We start from the raw sequence: 22,049 nt of genomic DNA, 5'->3' as shown, positions 1-22,049 counted from the left end.
CTATTCATGGTAATATCTGCTGGCATTCTCTCTTTTTTTGGCTACAGGGCAGAACAGCCAGCTTTGTTCCCTTTGCTCAGCATGCTCCACTCCGATTAACATTTCACGAGCACCACCCGAGGCCTGCCAGAGTCATAGATCTAACCTGGAAAAAAATAAATACATAGTACAATTGCAGGAGCTCTGCGAGCACATATTAAGGTCTAGTCAGATGAGCCCTTAACACCTTACACTGCTTGAAGAGGAGTTGTATCAGCCTTCTTGGCACCTGCACATTTCTAATGGGTCTCAGCTGAGATGTTGCCCCTTCCCAGTGAGCCCCGCTTTCTTGGGTATCTTTTCTACGTATGCTGCTGCCTTTGTAATGCCTCGTCACAGCACGTGCTGGCCCAGTTTGATGTGGGCATATCCCATATCAAATTAAATCAGTTACCTATGGGCCTGCTGCTGACTCAGCCCCACTCCCCAGGACACATGAATACAGTCAGGCTATGCACAGCCCCTTGCACACTGCATTTAAAAATACTGTTTTGTCTGCCATTTAGTTACCCAGTCAGAATAATGCTTCATAACCCACAGTTGAAAAACTTCGAAAACAAATTTTATCCAAATAGACCAAAAAGCAATCTTGTTTCCAAAAACAACGAGCATTTTTCCGTCTCTTCATTCTCATTATGAGCTGCTGACAAATCTCCTGTAATTCCCCATGCCACAAGGCCACAGCACTAAACCAGAATGTTTTTTCAACAGTGCCTACATTTCATATGGTTTATTATAACATCTCTCAGTAACTACCATGTCTGTAACACCAGCTAAACGCGCTAGCTGGCCAATTAGCTCATTCCCTAACTTATTCTTCCCCTAACTCAGCATGACTTTGTGGAAAGCCCGCTGCAATACTTAGATTATTCATGCTTTAAAGGTGTTCCATTTAATAACCATGTTGATAGGCCAAGATTTCCTCAAAACTAAAAAAAATTGAGAATTTAAGTCACAGTTTTGTTATGATTCACAATTTGCTGATTTTATCACAGACTAGAGATAAACTAAGGTAAATTTGATTAGCAGAGTAGACTAAAGTAGGGTCTTATGAATTAATTATTTTCTTAAAATGGTGGATAATTAAGTATACTTTAAAAACAAGTTGAAAGCAACACGCAAAAATACTTAAAACTCACCAGGATTTGGGGGGGAACTGGTTGATTAAAAGAAGTGATAGAACTAGTGGCTTATTATGCTCTTATTTGCAATGTTAAGTTGTGACTAAGGAGAATCCTAGGGGGGGATAAAAGCAAGAGGTCAAAAATGATTGAGAAAAGAACTTTGGCCCATTAAAGACTGTTGCTAAACAAAGAGAAAGATAGAAAGATTCATTTTTCTGCTCATGGCAGGTTGGCTGCAGCCTCAGATGAGGGACAACCACGTAAAGTTACAATTGCGTGGTTTTCAACAAATTTAGATGTAGTGATCCCTTTCATATGAGAGCACCTCAATGTACTCTGATGTGGGAGTAGCCAAAATCTACTCAGCAAGTGCTCCCACACACAACCCCCTCCCATTTGCCATGCTTGCTGGCAATAAACTCAGACAAAAGAGTGTAGGTGACCTGTCATGTAGCACTCATGTCTGGAGAACACACATGGAGCTAAAAGATGCTCAGAGCTGACACTGGGCTGATAAAGCGATGATGGTGGTGGTGGGAAGACCCAAAAATTAAAAAAATGTGTCTAGAAGTAGATAACAAGGTGAGAAGAAATCAGAACTGGGAGAAAGATAACAGGACAGGAAGAAGATGAGAGGGGAAGGGCAGGAAGGCCCAGAGACAGTAAGAGTAAGGAAAAATAAGAAGGAATTAAGAAGAGCTTGAGAAACATTTGACCCATAGCCACAAGGCCAAAATGAAAAAAAAAAAAGTAACTGTTGGGTTTTTTTTTTCTTCATGTTCACAGAATTTCCCTTTATTGTCTTTTCCAGCTTGGATTTAAATGGTACATTTGTTCTAAAATTAAAGCAACAGTACAATAATTTGTATCTGGTTTTCAGGCATGGTTTTGAAATGAATGAACTGAAACACTAAACTTACTTTCTTTTTTAAAATTCAGGAGGAGCCCCTGAGTTCAGCCAGGGCTGACCAACGGCCACAGTTGTCCTCAAACTGCAGCTTTTGATGTAGGTAGACTTCAGTCTCCAAGGTCCGAGCTTAGAGCTCTCATCATTTCTTCCCACCCCCCGGCCATATTATTTTTACCTTTACACTGGGAAGACTAAGATAAGCAGGTTTTGACCTTGCCTTAATTAGGTGCCTGTTATTGGTATAATCAAGACAGAAAAAAAGCAGAAATGACTGCATGATATTACATCGGTAGTTCTGTTTATACACTACAGAATACTACAGGGCACAAACCACTAAGTTTAAAATGCCACATGAAATAGCTAATACAAAAGTGAATGCCAAAAAGTCAAAACAAAAACATTTTTAAAGATTAATAGATTGTTCAATTATATATTGATTGCATTCGTTACATGAATTACTGAATTTAAATGCTGTCTGGTTTGGCATCAATATCTGGTTTTCAAAAGAAATTACGTTTATGGAAAAGTTGCTATCATTACAGAAATAGTGAGTGAAATGGCCTGTTTGATATTTTTTTCACTTGACCTTCCACTAGGTAGACAGGAGCATATGTTCATATTAAAATCCCTCCATTCAGATGAGCACTGGTTAGGCCACAGCTGAAATACTTGGTCCAGCTTCGGAAGGGTGTTGACAAAGGTGTGGATGCCTGGAGCAGGGGCAGGGAAGTTAATGGAGAACCATAAAACTCATCAGAAGTCTAGAAAAAAAATGATCTCTCAGGAAAGATTGCAAAAATTGCATTTGTTTAGCCCAGAGATGGAAAGATTAACGGAAGGCATGATAACAGCACTCAAGTAGGTGAGGCGCTGCAACAAAGACAAAGGAATAAACTTCTCATTACATCCACTGAGGATGAAACTAGAGGTAATGGACAAGGGAAATTTGGACTAGAAACTTTGCAGGTTTTTCAGTGCCTGTGTCAAGCTGATGGTGTAACAGCCAGAAGCTAGTGTTTTAACCATTTTACTGGTGAGGATGCAAGATATTCCCACTCAAAACCAGACCAATATTCAAAAGGCTGTAGCTGGGAGCAATTACCAAAGAGGTGTCCTGAGGAAACCTGTACATGTTAATTCCCTGCTTCAAGGCTATAAAGCAGAATCTACAGGTGGTGGTGTCATATTATGTTTGTTTATTGTATATTATGTTATATTATGGTTGTTTGCGTGACCTTGGGCCTTTGCAATTATACACAAGTCATGCAGAAGTCAAAATTGCTTTCTTGCTTTGTCTTTCCACACCATCAGAAATAAATAGTATCTTTTTCCAGGAAGCAATTGATAATTCTGCCAGCCCCCCCAATGACGATAGAGCCTCCTGTAACAGCTGCTCCAGCAGTATCCATGCGAAGCCTGTACACTTCATCTGATGTTTTGTCCTTTCTGGAGAAAGTTACAGCTGTCCTTGTGACAAAAGCTAGTACTGATATTCTCAGAGTTCCCAATAAATAGCTGCTGCCTGACAATGTACACAACTTGTTTACTCTTACCTTGGAGGTCTGTTGTCTATTATGTTTTCTCTTTCATTTTCATTTATTGATGCTTCACCTCTTCATTCTCTTAGCTGATCTTTCCCTAGGCCCAGTGTAGTTCTTACACTTCTCTTATTTCTGTTTTCACTCCTCACCCATCTTTCTTTCCCAGTTCATGACCTTCTACCCTAAACCTGGAGATAAATTTCTTATTTCTTTTGTAATGCATTTTTGTGCAAAGTTTCGCGCATCCTCCAAAGAAAAAAATGTGGTTTGCCTAGATGAGAAGTTCATCTCCCATCAACCGGTCATCGCACAAACACCACCCCTATGTGTGGAGAGCAAAAACAAGTCTTAGGCACTCCTTGAACCCTACTCAAGCCCTCCAAACAGTACTCAAGTGCACCCAAATACATTAATTTAGGGATCAAACTTAAGTTTTAATTCCTGATGTAGAAATGGGCCTTCTACATGGGCCTTCTACCTGGTGAAGTTTAGCATTTAGGTGCTCTTGGCCTTTCCTCCTCAGTAATGTTTTGTGGAGGCCCAGGTTGCACTTCCAGCCGAGGATGAGAAGGTAGAAGCAGTGTTTAGGAAACCCAGGCTCAGTTTCCTGCACAGCTTCAGGGTAATACTCTGCCAAAATACATATAAAGATGCTTTAAAGTAGCTGCCACTAATGGTTATGGCTGGTTTGTAATGATACGGTGCTGGCCAGTTCTCCAAGGATCTACCCGACTTCTTGCATGTCTGTGGCATCCACGCTGCAGTCTTGTGCTACCATAAATAGTATGTGAGCTTGCTGGTTTACAGCTCTCCTGGATATATCATCGCAAATAAGATAAATAGCTACAACAGCAGAGTAGAGATTACTCTATCCTCCCTGGAATGTCTATGTAGAACAATACAGTTTAATTAGTTTAGGTGGAGCTTCTGGAACTTAATCTGCCTCATTCAGGTCAGCTTGAGTATTTCTATGCATTTTGCCATGTAGACACTCCCTGTGTCCCATTTTCCAATCGATAAAAGAGGAGTAATAGTACGTTCTTATTTTCTAGAGGACTACAAACTGCAACACACAATGGCACCACATGCTAGCATTAATGGAATTATGCAAGAAACAGAGATATTTGCAGGTCAAGATCTCAACTGCATCTGCAGTTTTTATCATTTGGATCTTCCAAAATAATAATATGGATACAAGCTGCAACATTGGCATTTGCAACCAATCTCAGCTTTTTCAATATTTTGCTTTGTCTGAAGCATGTGTTCAGTGCAGAATCAACCCTCTGAAAATACTACAGAAATCTGTAGTGTAGGACAGAGCAGGGAAAGGGATTAATTTTAGATAACTTGTTATTTCAGTCCTCCCTTTGCATTTCTGCAGTTTATTTTATTTCCACTACATACAGCTTTTTCCCCCCACATTCTAATTGCACAAATAAGAGCTACCTAATACCAAGAGAAATTCATTGCCATGAAATCTGCAGGTTCAAGACAGGCATGTTTCTAAGAGCAGAGGGGTTTATCTACAGTGTTTCAATAAATCTTAAGAACAGTCATCCCTGTAGTATTTTCAATTTAATCTGGAGTATTTTGTTAAGACTGAAATCGTGATATGAAACTTCCCAAAAATCAAAAAACAGTGTTGAATTGTGGTCATAGGTTAGTCACTGGTTGGCTAAAAATGACTAACCCATACTATGCAAATTATTTAGAAAACCAGCAAGCACTGCAAAAAATCTTAGAGGAAGCATAGATGCTTCCAGATCACAAAAACTTCCATTTGGGATGTACTGTTAGAAGAGGCTTATGTGCAATTTTAACAGTATTGTTGGAAACCAGCAATTCCTTTCCTCCTATTCAAAACCTGTAAGATCACAAATACAAAATCTATAAATTAAACATTCCAGAATTAAAAAAAAATAATAAAATATTAAAAGCCTGCAGATATTTTGTTCTAAAAGAATTAATTTGATAAAAGTAATAGTCTTTCTAGTACATTTAATTCTTAAGGACTCATACTTTAAATCTTTCCTCTATTGTCATATAAGCTAGATTTTAAGTGGGAATCAAGGTTCTGATGGAATCCAGTGAATGCCTGGAGCTGATAACAGTGCGTAGTAAAGGATGTTAAATTAAACAAAGCCATTTGCAAACTTCATGAATTTGAAGGAAACTGAAAGAAAAATACACAACCTTCATGTCTTCGTATTTCTTCAGTATGCTAAAGCAATACACAAGGCATGGCATGCCTCACATACATTCAGATGTGTTTGTAACAGTATCTGCACACAGCTATTCACGCTGTGATAGCACTTGGTGAAAGGAAAGCTGTGTCCCTAATAACAGTCCCATGCTGGATCGCCGCCACTGCAATATCATCACGAGTCAGAATTGCAAAGTGTTTTTCCAGCCTGGTCTCACAATGTTTTTGCACTTCTGCAAACGCTCTTAACGCAGCCTCCTGCAACATAAGCCATTTTCCTCCTCAGGATTTTCTCCATTGTGAGTATCTTACAACAGCAACTGTTCAGGGTCCACATAGTCCTTCCAAAGTTACACTGGTCACGTTTAAGGTGAACCCCTGTGAGATGTGGTCAGATATTACAGGCAATGTTAAAAACCATAAGGCAGGGAGAGAGGCCGTGTTCTTTGCTGCCTGATGCCAACCAGCTGGAAGCCTGTGACTCCCACTGCCTAGGGAGGTGGGAAACCACCTCCCGTTTGCCAAGCTGTTACCTTCCTTTCAGTCACGCCTGTCTTCAGCGGCAAACTGAAAACATGCTATACAAATCCTACACGTTGAGATCTTACATTTAAATTCAATTTTCTACTTTTCCACTGTAGTTTCTGGTCCTGGTTTGCAGGCTGGTGTCACAGGACAGAGATGACCTGCTATAAAAGAGTTGGAAGAAACATGGGCAGGAGCATCAGGGAAGACACCAAGGCAGGAAGGAGAAGCTACTGGGCTGGAAGGGCATAGCACCCTCCCTGGAGAAAGCAAAAGCACCTGAAAACAGGAGACAGAGGAAGACATTAGGGAAGGGAGAGCATAAATGCAAAGCCCTGTAGCTGCAAAGGGAGACAGGGACAGGCTGCTCTTGCAAGGCCTGGGAATGGACAGCAGCAACTGGGGCAACACGGGACTTTGGCTCTGCAGAGGAAACGCAAACCGGGCAGGCTGGAGGCACCCACAGCAAGAGCTGAGGAGAGGAAGGAAAGGGAGGGAACTGCCACAATTTCTCCAGCAGGGAATGGGGAGAAGGCAGGAAATGCAGCTTTGGTGCCGGCAGCGCCCCAGTGCTCCTCCTGCTCACTCAGGCGTGTGGCTAGCATGACCCAACACCAAGCACTAGCAGAGAGCTGCTGGGAATTACCAATTCCCCAAGCAAACAGTGCTGTTTCCACAAAGCCTGCTCAAAGCACCCGGCAAACAGCTCCTGCATAGGTAGCCACCACCCAGAGAAATACTGAAAAAGAGCTGCCAAGGACTAGCCTCAGTTAACATGGCTGTAGGTTGTTGAGGGCTCCCCCTCAACAAAAATAGTAATGAGAAGAGTTGGATGAGTGACCCTGTGTTTTATCAAGTATCTGAAACAACCCAAGCACAGCATGCTTTGCCTCTGTGTGTGTGTGGACATAGAAATCTGGGCACTTACCAGCCAGTTTCATGGTTTCTTTTATTGACTCAGAAGAAACGCAAACTCCCTATCAAGGGCTTTTAATCACAAGCTTTCTCAATGCATTTTCTGCTCCTACATAAAGCATAGTGGATATCTTTATTACTGTGTCTTACAGAGGGATGAGCACATTGTTTGCACTCCATAAAATAATAAATGTGCTCAGCATGCTCATCAGCACTCCAGCCTGCCTTGGACAAAGGCTCCAAGCTCTGCACTTCTCTTTATTTAAACCTGTTAAACCTATTTAATAGGTTTTAATTAAACCCTTTAAAGCTATTTAAACCACCAGATTGTCACCGTTCGATGGTGATATATTTGTCTGTCCATGTGTAAGATAAAAGGTAGGAGTTACTAAGGGTTATTTTATGGTATGAAAAACAAACTGCCACCCCCCTTGCGTTAGTCATGCTAAATCAATTTGAAAATGTCTTTAATGGGTGCAGTTTTATATAGAAAGAGCTTTTTACATATTGTGCATTGCCGAGTAGAACAAGAAAAAGAGAGGAGAGCCCCTTCCCCTGCAACAGGAATGAACAGGAGCGTTGGTGTAAGTCACCCCCACCCAGAAGGTGGAGAGAAAACTACATCCTTCTCCGGGTAATGCTTACAATGCTTTTTCCTTACCATGCTATTTGCAAGCCTATTTTTGTTTCCCAGGAAAGAGTGCGTTTGGGTAGGGCAGGCATAAAACAGCCAGAGGGGAAGCTGAGCCCAGGTCAATCGGTAGCTCTCCTTTGCAACGTGCTGCAGCAGTCACTAAAATCATAGTTCTTCTACTCTATGTTTGTGATCCAAATGCATCTCCAGCAACATGACTAATTGTATAATTCAGGAAAGGGTCACTGCAGTGTCTGCTATGATGTATTTATTTCTAGCATATCCGGAATCAGCCTAGACACCCATTTCAGCCACACCCGCCCATGCCACTCTGTTCCTGACAAAGCTCTGAAAGCCTCTGGAGCATCAAAAAACCTGTTCCCATCAGAAAACTTCTGTGGAAACACTGTAAATTGCTTCTATAATTAATGTAATTCCATGCTTAATGAGTCTCTCTTCATCTTTTCCACATTGCCTAGAACAAAGGTTAAATGGTACAGAATATCCCAAAGGGAAAGTCCAAAATGGGCTTTGCAAGCCCAAAGTAGAGTACAGTCTCACTGGAGTTACATTATATGCAAGGACGAAGGATATACTTTGAAAATATCTGGTTGCTGCAGCTGGCACATATAGCTGATGAAGACCTCCTTGTCTGCAAGTATCCTGCCAAGCTGATTGAATACTCATGTTATTCTGAATTTCTACCAATGTGATACAACAGATAACAACTGCTAAGCTCAAATATGAAACTGAAATGCTCTTCTCACATGCTTTATGTTCCAAAGTATTCATATTAAAAATCCAAAGTTGTTACTAGGAGAACACTTGAAGCAGAGGGTCAGCACTGAGGACCTACACTGTCAAAGAGCGGTGGGAACTGCTGCAGTAGCCATGCCAGCACCCACACTGATAACCAGCTTCCTAGTGGAGCAGAAAGCAGACCATATTCAGGATGCTCAGGCTTGTCAAAACCCCGGGTCCCAGTCAGTGTACTGGGAAGTCATGGTGAGCTGGGAGCTGATCATCTCATGTTGGTGAACAGCTACAGACATCACTTGTACTTTTATTGGCAATTAGCGTAATTTTATTCCCCATGACAATTACAACTACTGTGAATGAGTTGTTCCATTCCTACTCAAACCCCTCTGCTCTTCTTCTCGTTTGGCCATTTTTTCCATAAATGACCAATCTCCATTTTCCATTTTGCCCCTGAAAACAGTATTTCCTGCCAGTTCTTGGAAATGCAAGGTGAAAGCAATTAGGGAGGAAGCAGACAGTGCACTACAAGAAAGTGTCACTAAGTCAATAAGATAAATTGTGCACTAGTTCACCTAAATTCAACAGCATTAAGATGCACTAGCCACATGACTCCATTGGCACAGGGAATGGCATGTAAAGGGAAATAATGGCTTCCTCTGAAGCAATTTGAACTAGACAGGGTAAAATGAGCAGAGAACCAAAAAACAGTCCTGCAGTGGGAGGTTTTTGCCTCTAATACCTTTGCTGTGTCCTCCCCTTCCTGTCATTAGCACATCTCGGGGATTGGGTTATTTGGCATTGATCTCCAAGTTCTTCCAGTTGTTACATGTTGGAAACTACTCTAGCGAGTTGTTGCAAGTGAAGCCCAACAGTTTGGTAAGTACACTTGCTGCCTTCTGAACCACAGCAAATATATTAATACTCTTATAAGAAAAAAACACCCTAAAGGGAGACTAAAGCTGTTCTACTGTAATAGCCTTTCTGGACAGCCAGCTTTTGGGGTTGGCTACAATTTCCAAGATCTATGTGTTTCATGGCAAAGTAGAGTTAAATTCCACAGGATGTCCAGAAAGCTCCATAATTCAAAGAATTCAGTAGTTTGCAGAAAGAGATTTTAACAGTCCTGTGCAGAAATTAATTAACTACAATCAAATTGCACGCTGGCCCCAAAGGTTTCTTTCAACGTGCCACAGACTTCTGCCTTTATGACCATCTGTAGCAGTCAAGAGGAAATGAGGTTTGGACAACTTGGTAGGAGTTTCAGAGAGTCTGTAAATTCCTGGGCAGAAAAAAAGCCCAAATTTTGGCTTTTGAGGACTTTGCATAGCAGTATCATGTCCAAAGTTGCCCCTCTCTACCAGAGACAGGGAGCATTTGGGGGTGAAAACATTTGAATTTCTCATTTCTTGCCAGAGCAATCCTCAATTTTTTGCCATTTCACCTAGTAGTGTTTGGTGATACTTTTGCTTCCACAGCCTTTGAATGAGTTCGCAAACACTGATATTTACATCATCTATATTACTGTGATATATGACCCATGCTGAGATGAGGAGGGGTAATTCATCTGTCAAAGAAAGATGATTCCAGACTGTCCTCGTACTGGGATAGATAGCACCACATGCACTAACACTTAGAAGGTTATCAACACTATGTTTCAAATAAAAGCCTAGACTCAACGTTGAGCATGTGAAGAAGTGGGAAAACTAGTAAAACATGAAGGAATATATGGGGCTCTGATCACTTCAAATAATTATCATGCAATGAAAACATGCCTCAACAAATAAGTAAGGTGTTTTACAGAGGAAAATAATGTGAATCCTTGGCCAGGAATGTTAGTAAATCTCCTGGCACTGTTTTCCTCAGACTAACTAAAATCCAAAGCTTTTGCCATTCTGATGAGTTGTTGCCTCAATAGCCAAACCTGTCAAGCCCAAATACAATATTAATCTCCTGCTAAAGATTATGAAAGGAGAAATCTGCAGGAAGCATAAGCATCTCATTAATATAATCAGGGATTTAATTGATTTAACCCTAAAGTTTTGATTACACTGACACTCCTCAAACCAAGTACCAGACTGAGAAATCATGGCGTTAAGACAAACTGAATGTGCTTTTTAGAATGATTACATATCGTAGAAATCTTCAGACAGCAAGGCTGGTGTAGTGCTCCCATCCTGGCAAAACATGTAATTTCATTCTAGTGGTAAGACAAGGCAGAAAGGTTGCAGTGGATAAATATGATGCAAAACTACGTGCCACTTGCTCTGCAGTTTCAGCAAGCTGAGATGCATTGCTATCTACAACATGCAGCTAACACCCAGGAGCATGTTAGTGCCATTGGAAAGGAGAGATTAAAAATTGTTGTATAAACACTCTATTGATAAATAGGCTGGGATTTTCACCTGTACCCAAGTCAGGCAAGCATCCACTTTCCACATAAAAGCAGTCAGAATATCCTTGCCCTGTTACTAGCTTGAAACATAACCTTTGGAGCACTAGCTAGTTAATCTGGCCTGAAAGGGGCCGTTGTCTAGCCTGGCAGCCAAGAAAAAAATTATTTGGAATTAATGTGACCCTGCCAGACCAGGCTCCAGTACATGTGTGGGTGGCATCAGAGGGCCTCTTAACCCCTTTCTACCTCTCCTGCAAGGGGACAACACCCCAGCAGATCACACCTGCTGAATTTTGTTCCCTTAGAACCATTATAGCATCAAGTGATCGTCAGAGCACAGCTTTCTCACATGGGGAAGTAGGTTCAGAAGGCACAGCATAGAGATAGTGTCACATTAAATTGTGTCAAACCACTTTTTCTATTGCAGGTAGGTCTGGCTGATACAGTGTGCTGCTGTTAGGGCATCTAAGGACCCACTTTCACAAGATGAATGCCAAGGTATCACTACCTGATAGCTCAGGTGCTGGGACAATGATGGTGGCTTGCGTGGCAGGACATGGTGTGACTAAGGGTTTTGACTCTTCTGTTTAAATCTGGGACACCTATTTTTAGAGTGCTACCTGAAACCAAAAGTAAACGTTTGTCTTCTAGGGGAGCCAGGTCTTTAATTCTTGACTTGTATTTGGAAGTAACAGCTGCTACACACACAAATCCAACATTGTCTCTCTGTTTACAGAATTGCAAAATAAAACCATTAAAGGGTCTTCTTTGAGTTTTCAGAAAAAAAAATCAGCAAAAAATACAAACACCCCCCCCCCCCCCCCCTTCATGAAGAACACAAGTAATAAGGATGTCTTTCCCATATGATTTTACTGTGGGGCCTTACTCATCTTCAGACTGTGAAGTTAGCCTGGCTACCAAATGGTACCAGTTAAAAATACTCCCTTCCCTAGGTTAAGAGTTTCTTAAAGATTATTTTTTATTTGTATTTTTGCAGGTTTTTCACACAGGACTCAGATGTATAAACAATTGGAGACCAAATTCAAGGTCCTTTCCTATTTAGAAAAAACCCACAAAACCAACCCAAAACATAAGCCTGAGCAGATCTTTTTTCCTAATTTATAAAGGAGTAAAGATAATAAGAAATCTAGGTTTTAATACAGATAAAAGAGAAAGCTAAATAAAAGAGAAAACATTGAGGTAAATTTTCAGAAGAGACAACCATTTGTTGGGCATGTTATATGGCATTATGTATTCTCAGGTTTGGAGCCGAATGCTGCAGGCAACTTGCCCTTCAAATTCAGTTTCCATTTATTTTGGCTGCAAATCATGATCTCCTTATCAAGCAGGTATCAAGCCATCTGCTTCTATCCTCAGTAAATGCAATAAACCTGCATTCGGGTTTGGGGCTAGAACAAGGAGTTTTCTTCTGTCCAGTAATAAATACACCTCGAAAATCCATTAGGCAAAACTGACCCAGTATAAGAAAGCTCCAATAAATGAAAGGAATGTGGCAGTGGGGGTGGGGGGGAAGAACAAACGAACGAAAAAAATCTGTACAGGAACAAAAAACTCAAAGGCTATGGTAAGCTCCAGCACTACAATTTGATTTTTGAGAAAACTAGTCTTGCAAACTGCTAGGAATGGCAGAAACACACAAAACACTTTTTTTTTTTTTTTTTTCCTTCACAACAGGCAAACTCTCAAGACATTTAAAGTTTGGGTTCCAGCAAGCTAAAGGTGTGAAAAAGCAGCTGGTTATCTAAAGCCTATTCACATTTCTCAAATTTTCAGAGATGAGACAACAATTTGACTGTGACAGCCTGTGCCTTACTGGTCTCTCCCAGAGCACAGCCATGAATAAATAACCCAGAATGAGGGGAGACCATGCTCAAAAGCTTTAACGGCTAAAAAAAGTTTCGTTAGTATTTAATTCTAAAAATTAATTTTTTAAAAGACTTGAAGGCTTGTGAGCTGAGAGCACAGAAGATGAAAAGGAAAGGGCTATCCATCTCCTCTAGTTAACATCGATAAGAGTAGAGTTCAGGCAGCTGCAAATGTACATAATCACTACAGGAGCCCTGGTTTAGTGGAACTTTTCTCAAGCTATCAGCCTGGGAGCCGGGATTAATATGCTGTGTCGTAGGGTTGGGATGATGTCCCTGGCTCCATAGTATCCCCTTAATGGGGAGGGGGATTGGGAAGCACATAAATTAGGGTTGATCCACCGTGTAATGGAACAGCTTCAAATGGCTTCAGTGGCCTTTGGAGCAGGCTATCAATGCCAAGATTTGTTCCTACCTTTCCAAAATGGAAGGTACCCTTGTTTTTTTGTAGTGCCATCAATTTTGATGAGAGCACTCTTGGAGAAAGGTATTGCTCGCTGTCAACAGGGGTCACTAATCAGATGTTAATAAACTCAGCCACTGTACGTCTACAACACGAGACAGTACATTCCAGCTCCTACATTTGAGCGCATAACCTGAACGCATCCAGACTGATGCTAAGAGGAGCACAACCTCACTCTTTTCTGCTATACTTTCTGCAAGAAAGAGACCTGAGCACCTGAGTGAGAAGGAAGCTGTGGTGTGCTACAAGCACTTTGCGGAGGACATCTGCTATGCCATGTAGCAATAGCCATGCTGTTATTACAAGGCCAGGGCACAGGAAGATGTAACCTTTAAGCACTTGCATTATAAGCACATGCCAATTCCTCTCCCCTCATGTTTTAGAAGAACAAACTTCACCTTTACACATTTTAAAAGTAATTACATCTTAATGCAGACTCAAGAGCATTTATATTTGATTACTATTGTTTGGCAATATATTCTTTGATCCATTCTGGTGCTGTCTGTTGTTTAAAGCTGGAAATGCTATGAACCAACCCAGAAAGCATTTCTATTTGAGATACATTTTGGAGCAGGTAAGAATGAAGGGCGATATGCCTGGAGGACTGAACACCTTGAGATGAGCATGAAGGAACCCCTGCTTTAAGCATGTCCTTTAGCTCTCAAAGGGTTGAGAAAAGCCTCAAGAGGAAGGACAAGTTTTCAGGAGGCTATTGGCCACCACATCTGTACATAACTGAGCCTCTAGTAATTTGCTGACAGAGGGTAGACCCCACCAAAACATTAGGGACTTCTGAGGATGCAAGATCCCAGGATGAATTAGGAAATTACCAAGAAAGCACCACCAGCATACAGGCTGAAGACAAGGCATGAAATTTGGAAGCCCCACAGGAGACTTGGTACGTTCTTTACTAAGCACAATGGAAATATCCTTGTCCACTTCTGTATGATTTACAAAAGATACAAAGACAAGCAGCTGGTGTGTATTATGTGAAGAGGCTGCAAGCCCACATGTTACTTGTCTTGATAAGCTTTGAAGACAAACTACCCCAAAACCTGGAGGAGGGAGTATTAAAACACCAGGGTGTGATTTGACCTTCTTTAAATTTTACTGAGCATAATTTAAAAATACTAAAAGTGTTTCTAAGCAACTGGAGAAACGTCTTGCTTCTGGCTCCAATGCTCAGAAAAGGGAGACTTGAGCATGAGAGAAATTGGTGTCAGCCTCCTTACCATCCGTTGCTCTCTTCAGATTATAAAATCCTGCTGTCACAGCCCAGATGTCCAGAACACTTTAGAGACCACAAACAGTGGAAATCCAAAGACTTTGGTCCAGCCTCATATAGCAGACAATAAAACTGTTTCTGTCTTAACATGTCAATGCACGGGATAGCCTGAAGGAAGCTTGCCCAGATTATGTACTTTTACTTTCACAAGGTAGAGGCATACTCCAGATTTCCCCACACACATTTTTCATCTTCTACTGTGAATTTACCAACAGAACTTCACTACTGTGTCTACCTTGCAATAAAGCATTAAAAAAAAAAAACTTTTACAGAACCAAAATTGTTCAGAGCAAACGTATCCTATATAAAATTTGCTTATTCACTGTCATCAGTTCTTCCCTGCTCATATCACGCAGAGGAGGGAAAATCCTTTTTAAAGAAAGGATTGTATAAAATTGACAGAATTCCTCCCACCTTTGCATTTTGCTTTCTGATAAGCTTTATGGACTGTTGTGTTAAATATGCTTCTTTTGATCCAACTCCACTTTGCTTTTCAGAAGTTGTGAAATTAAAGGTTTAACAATGACAGGAAGGCTATTTTTACTAGGAGTAGCAGACAGAGAATAAATAGTACCTCAACACAGACTTTCAGGGCTTGTACTTACTTAACATAGTTTTAAAAGCAGTTCTTTCTGTGGCACAATCTTATTTTTAATCTTCTTTATTGATTTTTTTTTCCCCTAACAGCAGTGAGCCCAAGCAATAGCATAAGCTACACCACAAAAGACATTTCTAGATTTTAACACGTAATCTGAGCAAGAGTTGATTACCTTTTTTTAGATCATTTAATCTAGCATTATCAATTTTTTAACTTCTGATTCATAAAATCCCTTACAGACAATCTATAGGCATTTGTGGAAGCTTTGGTTATAAATATTCACTCCAGAGAGCCAGCAAATGAAAGTACAGATAAAAAGCAGATTTGACTTCAAATGTATCTTTTGACAAAGGTGATGATATACTCTAGCCCTTGTTACAGTTTTTTTCACCCTGTCAGGTTTTACTAGTTAATTCCACTTTAAAAGCATGATTTTTCAAGCTGAAGAATAATGAAGACAGCAGTTCAGTGACCATGTGAACACCACAAAGTTTGATTAAATCTGTGCATTTGAGAATAATTTTTTAAAGACATTGCACTCAGTAACTAAATCACCCCTAGGCTTGCATCCCTCGTTATTTGACACTCAATAAATGCCGTAAGCCCCTGTATCTTTGGGGGCAAAACTAAGATAATTTCTGAGATATACCCTTGGCTAAACATATTGCTGGTATGGTGCCAGGGAAATGCATCAGGATAGATTTGATTTGCAAGAGCAGTATTTACAAAATCTGACAGACATTTCAATTCCCCCCTTAAAGACATCTCTACAAAAGATGCTTTATTTCAAAGAAGAAAAATAGAACAGAAAACCTTTGTAAATATACCTCTGCTTTTAACTCCTCTCAGACTGAGGAGCTTCATGACACCTAGAAAGAGAGCTGTCACAAAAATACAATGCAGGAAAGTTTTTCACAGAACACATATAACTCAACCACCAGTTAGTACCTTCTTCTCCTCCAACACACAGTCTTTCAATCACTGAACTAAAAAGACAAAAAAAAGGCATCCAGCTACTGACAGCTAAGCTTTTGCTCACAAAACACCCCACAGATGTTACAAGTCTATCCAAAAAAGCCAAAGAACTTACCTCCTACAGTGCAAACACAGAGTACAGCTAGGAAAAAGGCAGCAATCCCCAGGAGCTTCATGCTTGGTGGTGGTGGTGGTGGTGATGGTGGTGGTGTCAGCTCTCCCCTACACAGCTGGGCAGGGAGTGCTCTCTCACTCTGAGGCAGGCCTTAATTACTCCATGGAAAAAGGTGTGTAGAGACTGTGCCTAGTCACTGCCCATTCCTGCTTATTTTGGGGACTTTGATAAAGAACAGGAGGAAACACAACATACTCCCTCTGGGAGTTCAGTACGGAGGAGATTTATTGTTTCAGTCCTTACAGGAACTCCTTTTCTTTGGCAGTGAACTGTGTTTTTGTTAATACATTATTTTGTTCTTCTTTGGCCACGAGGTCAGGAAGGTTTTTGAACAGAGCCAAATCTTTCTTTAGAATATGCTATACATCACCAACTTTCATACCGTAGCTGGAGATACTTTTAAAGGGGACATTTATGAGCAGTGAGGGAGCCCAGATAGTGGGGAATAATGCAGCCAGGAACAGAGAAGCAAAACAAGGAACAGGAGCCCCCACCTGACTCTTTTTTGTGTTGTGTAAAGTGGCCTTGGTGAAAATCACAGCTGCTTCACGTTAAAGGCAGAGAGAGTGCCTCCTGAGAGACCTGCCATCCTGCAACCCAGAGGATGAAAGAGGCCACTAGCACAAGGCAAGGAAGTGACTCCAGCAAGGTGCCCCAGCAGGGAGAGGCTCTGGGGTCCGCAGAGTTAGGGCTGGGGTGTGTGTGTTTTTTTCCTTTAAATGAAAACTGGGCCTCTTTTTTTTTTTTTTAAATTTGAAAAGTTGCAACTAGCCTTGACTGCGTCTGCTCCATTAGTAATGGAAAGAGTTGTTTATTCTTCTATATAGGTACTTGTCGTGCCATGGGATGGGAATACAGTCCCCAGAGTGAGCCTCTTACCTGGGCTGTAATAAGCCAGTGCAGAATCGCTCTCTTCTCCTCAGGACCTGCTGATCTGGGAAATTTTCATATCCCTCCTTCTCACAGCCATTTCTCTGACTTCTGTGGAAGAAACCCGAGCAGAGGTCTAGAGTTAAAGGCTATCAAAACACGATCTCCTAATACTCTTGTGCTCTGTGCCTTAACGATTCAAGGCAGCTGATGGCAATTAATCACAAAACTTCAACCACAAGGAGAATGCAGTGCAGTATGTTTGCTCATCTCCCTCTGTCAACTCTCAGGAAAATTTGGCAGAAAAATTGACCTCACAAACAATCTGACTTATTAGACAGTCAACCCTACTTATTGCAGTAATTAAGATTTTTTTTCTTTCCTCATGACTGTTTCTCGCTATAAGGACAAGTTTTGAAACGGCTTTGCATGCAGGAACTCCCAGGAGCTAAGCCACAGTGCTTCCAACAACAGTACTGTTTTATGCATGGGATGAGGATAAACGGCAGCAGCTCAGCATCATGTGTGGAATAACTTTTATTTAGTTAAAGAAATTACATTTTTACATCTTAAGGTTATGATGCATCCTCTGCCTACTGCAGGTGACAAAAGCTGGTGCTCAATAGAAATCAGATGGTAGACAATAAATTTCTGGCACATCATTTGGACAAACTTAGGTATTTGCATCCACAAGAGATGCAAAAACATACGTTCTCCTTAGCGAGACTGTGTTTTCACCATCATTGGAAAGGATCACACAGTAATACAAACTTGGCTCAGAGTAGAGGTGGGCCACACAATGACACTTTTGTCAAGTTGATTGGAGCATATGGCAGGGAGTTAACACCAGTGCTCTGTTTTTATGCTATTTTTGTGCCGACATAGGACCTAAAGTTAGAATGGGCTAGAAAAGCAGTAAGTACTGCAGCTGAAAGCCTTCAAGCAAAAAGATAAATCTGAACATGGAGAGTGAATTCATCCCAGGTTAGGGCTGTTTCTGATGTGATAAGAGGGACTTTAACTTTTTATTTACTGCATTGCCAAACCATCACCTGAAATGTTAATTCTGAAGAAGGATACAGAAAGGAATATTATTTTATTGACTGAAATGAAACCTCTGCAAAATCTAAGAGGCCCAAGGACAGGATCCCTTCCTTGGGTTTTGAGACCCACAGAAACTATCTGAATGCCTAAGAGAGTATTGATTTGGTTCAGTGTGTTCATCTGAGTAGCAGCATCCCAAGGAGTCCTCAGTGCACTGTTGCTGCTGCTGAAGATGATGACTGTGGTGATTACCTGCAACTCACTGAAGGCAGAAAGGGCATAAAGTGTTGCAGCCCTGTAGTAGCTACCCATATCACAGGCGCAAGTGTGGAAAAGGCTCCCCAACCTCATGCGAGGGGTTGGGGGTTGGGGGGGAGAGAAAGGGCCAAGTGTCTTTGCCTTACACCATGTCATGCAACTCAAGTTGTACCTCAGAGAGTCCTAAGGCAACTTACTGCCTCCCAGAACATCAAGAGAACTGTGCCCCTCTGAGATACTCACTAACGTCAACATCAAAGGCAGCTAACTTTTGCTAGATCAAACTTGGTGTGGATAGCAGTAGCACACAGAGTAAGGAATAGAAGGGGAGCAGCTCAAATAACTCACTGAAAGAAAAACTCTGGCCAAAGCTGAGTTGTGGCTTCTGGCTTGGAGTATCTGAGCTGCAGAAGAGAGATTCTCACAACTCTTGTCAATGGAAACATCTTTTTCCTTTAAAAAGAAATCATTTAAGGTTTTAAAAACTTCCAGCGATCTTTGTAGCAAAAGATTATTCCTCTATGTGTTCACTGAACAGAGATCTCTTTTCCTCCTTACCAGCAAAGAAGTTTTCCTTTATTGAATAAATGTTTTTCTTTCTTTCCTCAAACCAAGAAATTTAGCTTCAGTGCCAACGTGTGCTTTGTTTTATGAAAAGAAATTTGGTCATTGGTACTGCTGCCAGCTGTGGTATTACTTCCAATACTGGAATATCTGGGGTTTCACTTTGAGTCCCAGAACAAGTGACTGTGTGACAGTCTCAGTTTCCACATTTTTTCAAGAAAGATTTTAGCCCTCCTAGTTGCAGAAGAAAACTTGAAACATGACCAAAGAGCACTCTAGAGAATGAAAGGACTCTCTGTTTTAAAATACCGTTATTTTGTAGTCCAATAATGGTTGGGGTAGCCTGAGTTATATATTTATTTTTGCCAGTGTGGTATTTCATTATTAAAGGGAAATCATTTACTGCCACAGTGGATTTGCAGTTACAGATTTATTGGTCTCAGGCTGTATTTATATATTCTTTCTTAGTTCACATTGCTTGGAGCAAAACATTGCCTTTTTATGCACAGTTCTCCTATGAGGTTCAAATAATCCCCTTCAGAATTAGAGAATGTAAAAATTTTACATATCATTCAATATTCTTGAAGAACCACTGCATAAACCAGGAAATAATATGGACAGCCATGCTGCCTTGCTGTGGGCTAATGGCAATTCCAACGTAGGTGCAAAGAGTAAATTTGTCAAAGTCTTTACAAAAGCAAAACCAAAAAGATACAAAAGATGCACAGTCTTTGATGATTTACTAAAGTGAAGAAACAAACGCACTGACTAAATTTGCCAGCTTTTCCCATTGATGCTTGCTATCCCTTCCACTGATGGTTATTTTAACTCTTAACAGCAGAATGATAGAAAAAGAGCAAGCTAATCTCAAACTCCTATTCTTTTGCTACGTCTGTATTTCAGCAAATATATCTAAAGCGATATTTTATCAGAAATTACTTAAGACTTACCTGTACATTTGGTTATACTCCCAGAAGCAGGGTAAATTTAAATTGAAAAATGCACTTGTGACAGTGTAGAAACGCATCATTTAGTTACGCTTTCTGTTATTTTTAAAAGTGCTTGGTTTAGTCTATTACATATATTAAAATATTAATATAAAGTAGAATTCTACAAAACTTGAATATAGCAGTATGAAACCAAGATATTTTGATGGTCATGTATAGAAGTTACTCTGAAAATTCATGCTGAGGGACATTTTAAAATGTAGATATTTTGTTCTGAATTTCTTATGGAAGCACTGGAACATCTCAGGGAACAGAAATGTCAGTACCTGAATTCCTCTTCACACAATAATATTAAAAACATGAAAGATCAGGCTCACAAATGTATTTAAGTGCTTAAAAAACCAAGATAGCCACGTTTTCTTTGTAGCACGGAAATGCTTAAATCTCACTGATTTGATTCAGAGTCAGCCACTAATGTGAAAAAATCCACTAAATCTCTAAGTGCCTAGATGCCTTTATGTAGGCACTAAAGATCAAAATGCATTTAGGCTGTATTCAGTACTCTTTTTACAAAAGATATTTTCAAGGCCCGGTCTAATAGAATTACTGCAACTCTAGCTGTCAGGCTTGAGTATTGTTTATTTGCAGATTCTGTAAGGATATCTGTTACTGCAGAACATGTTTTTCCTACTCCTTCATACCTGGAGCTCTATGGATGTACTACAGGGAGTGAAAATATGTTTGAATATCCTCAGTTTATCCACTTACAACTGATACAAGTCAGGACCATATTTGTAGAAATGTAGTTGCCACTCTGCTAGAGTGCCAGATTTCAAAGGATGTTGTATGTTTGAGGTATTCAGTAGATACATGTCACTGTCAAAAGGGTGCAGCAAATTTACACTCCCGAGCTACCTCTGTCCATCTCTCCCTTACTGTACACTCCCATTGCTGCTGCTAGCAAAACACAAGATAGAAAGAGGGCTCTGCACTTACGTGTTTTGTGTTCCTGTTCCCAAAACTTTATTTCCATTCTGAGCCACAGTTTATTTCACCGTCTTATGGGCCTTGTGTATCAATAAAGACAGTCTCATTTTTGTGCTCAGTCCCTACTTCCTAATCCAGTAGACAATATATTTTAATGGAAGGACACCAATTTACCCTATACCTGATGACCTGGTTTATTGGCTTCAGAAGTTACTCAGATCTGGATTATGTACTTGAAAAGCTGTATTTGGCTGTTTTTTGTTGACTAGTCTCCCTGTGGATGTCCCTTGACTTTGTGAGCTCCTTGCTTGGAGTTGCAATGTGCTACTTAACAGCCAAGGTCTTTCTAAGGGCACCATTCTAGGTCCATTCTTTCTCTACTGGTGAGTTACTGATGTATAGATATTTCGACCTTGCTTGTCAGAGAGAAGCTTGAGCATAACTACAGTGGCAGAGAGAAGAAAGCTAGGGAGGGAAAGGTACCGTTGCCCCAAGTCATATGTCATGCTTAGGTATGGGGAGTCAGGAGAGCTGGGAGAGAGAGACCATAAACAATCAGTCTAGGGATATAAAAAACTTGGGCTTGCAAACTTAGAGCAAGGAACTTCATGTCATGTAAAAACTCACACAGAATGTGTTTATAGGCTTTGCATCCTGTCCTGAGCTAATGAAATGGGAAACAGTGAGTCAATCTCAGTTTCTCATGTTATTTGAAACGCATGGAATGATTATACGGTTGGCTGTCTCAGAGGAAACAAAACAGAAGTATGTGTTTGAACCATGCCTTAATTTTCCAAAAGGCTGAATAAATCCAGCCACTATCTATGCAGACATATATCTCGTCTTTGTTGTGGTAAACTGCAATGAGCTCATTCTTCTTGGGCCTGGTTAAAAAATAAGCAGCAGTATGAGACTGCAGTGGACCTCAGCACTGAAAATTAAGATGTACTTTATG

At 40.6% G+C, this 22,049-nt stretch overlaps 1 protein-coding gene across 7 annotated transcripts in view; it reads right to left on the bottom strand.

Moving 5' to 3' along the window:
* EMCN (endomucin) overlaps positions 1-16,635 on the bottom strand; it is a 56,969-nt gene extending 40,334 nt beyond the window's left edge. For 6 of the 7 annotated variants that reach the window (XR_011324732.1, XR_011324731.1, XM_009929152.2 and 3 more), the window contains exon 1: positions 16,365-16,580. Coding sequence is in view for 5 of the 7 variants with exons in the window: in XM_009929152.2 (XP_009927454.1) it covers positions 16,365-16,425 (61 nt within the window). In the remaining 2 variants the exon portion in view is untranslated. Of the gene's footprint in view, positions 1-16,364 lie in introns of all 7 variants that reach the window. The other variant, XM_069783847.1, reaches the window with a different exon arrangement.
* Between the last annotated feature and the right edge of the window lie 5,414 nt (positions 16,636-22,049).

The sequence above is a fragment of the Haliaeetus albicilla genome, chromosome 1 (genome assembly GCF_947461875.1).
Source record: "Haliaeetus albicilla chromosome 1, bHalAlb1.1, whole genome shotgun sequence".
In the NCBI taxonomy this organism is placed as follows: domain Eukaryota; kingdom Metazoa; phylum Chordata; class Aves; order Accipitriformes; family Accipitridae; genus Haliaeetus; species Haliaeetus albicilla.
This window is presented reverse-complemented; position numbering and strand designations above follow the sequence as displayed.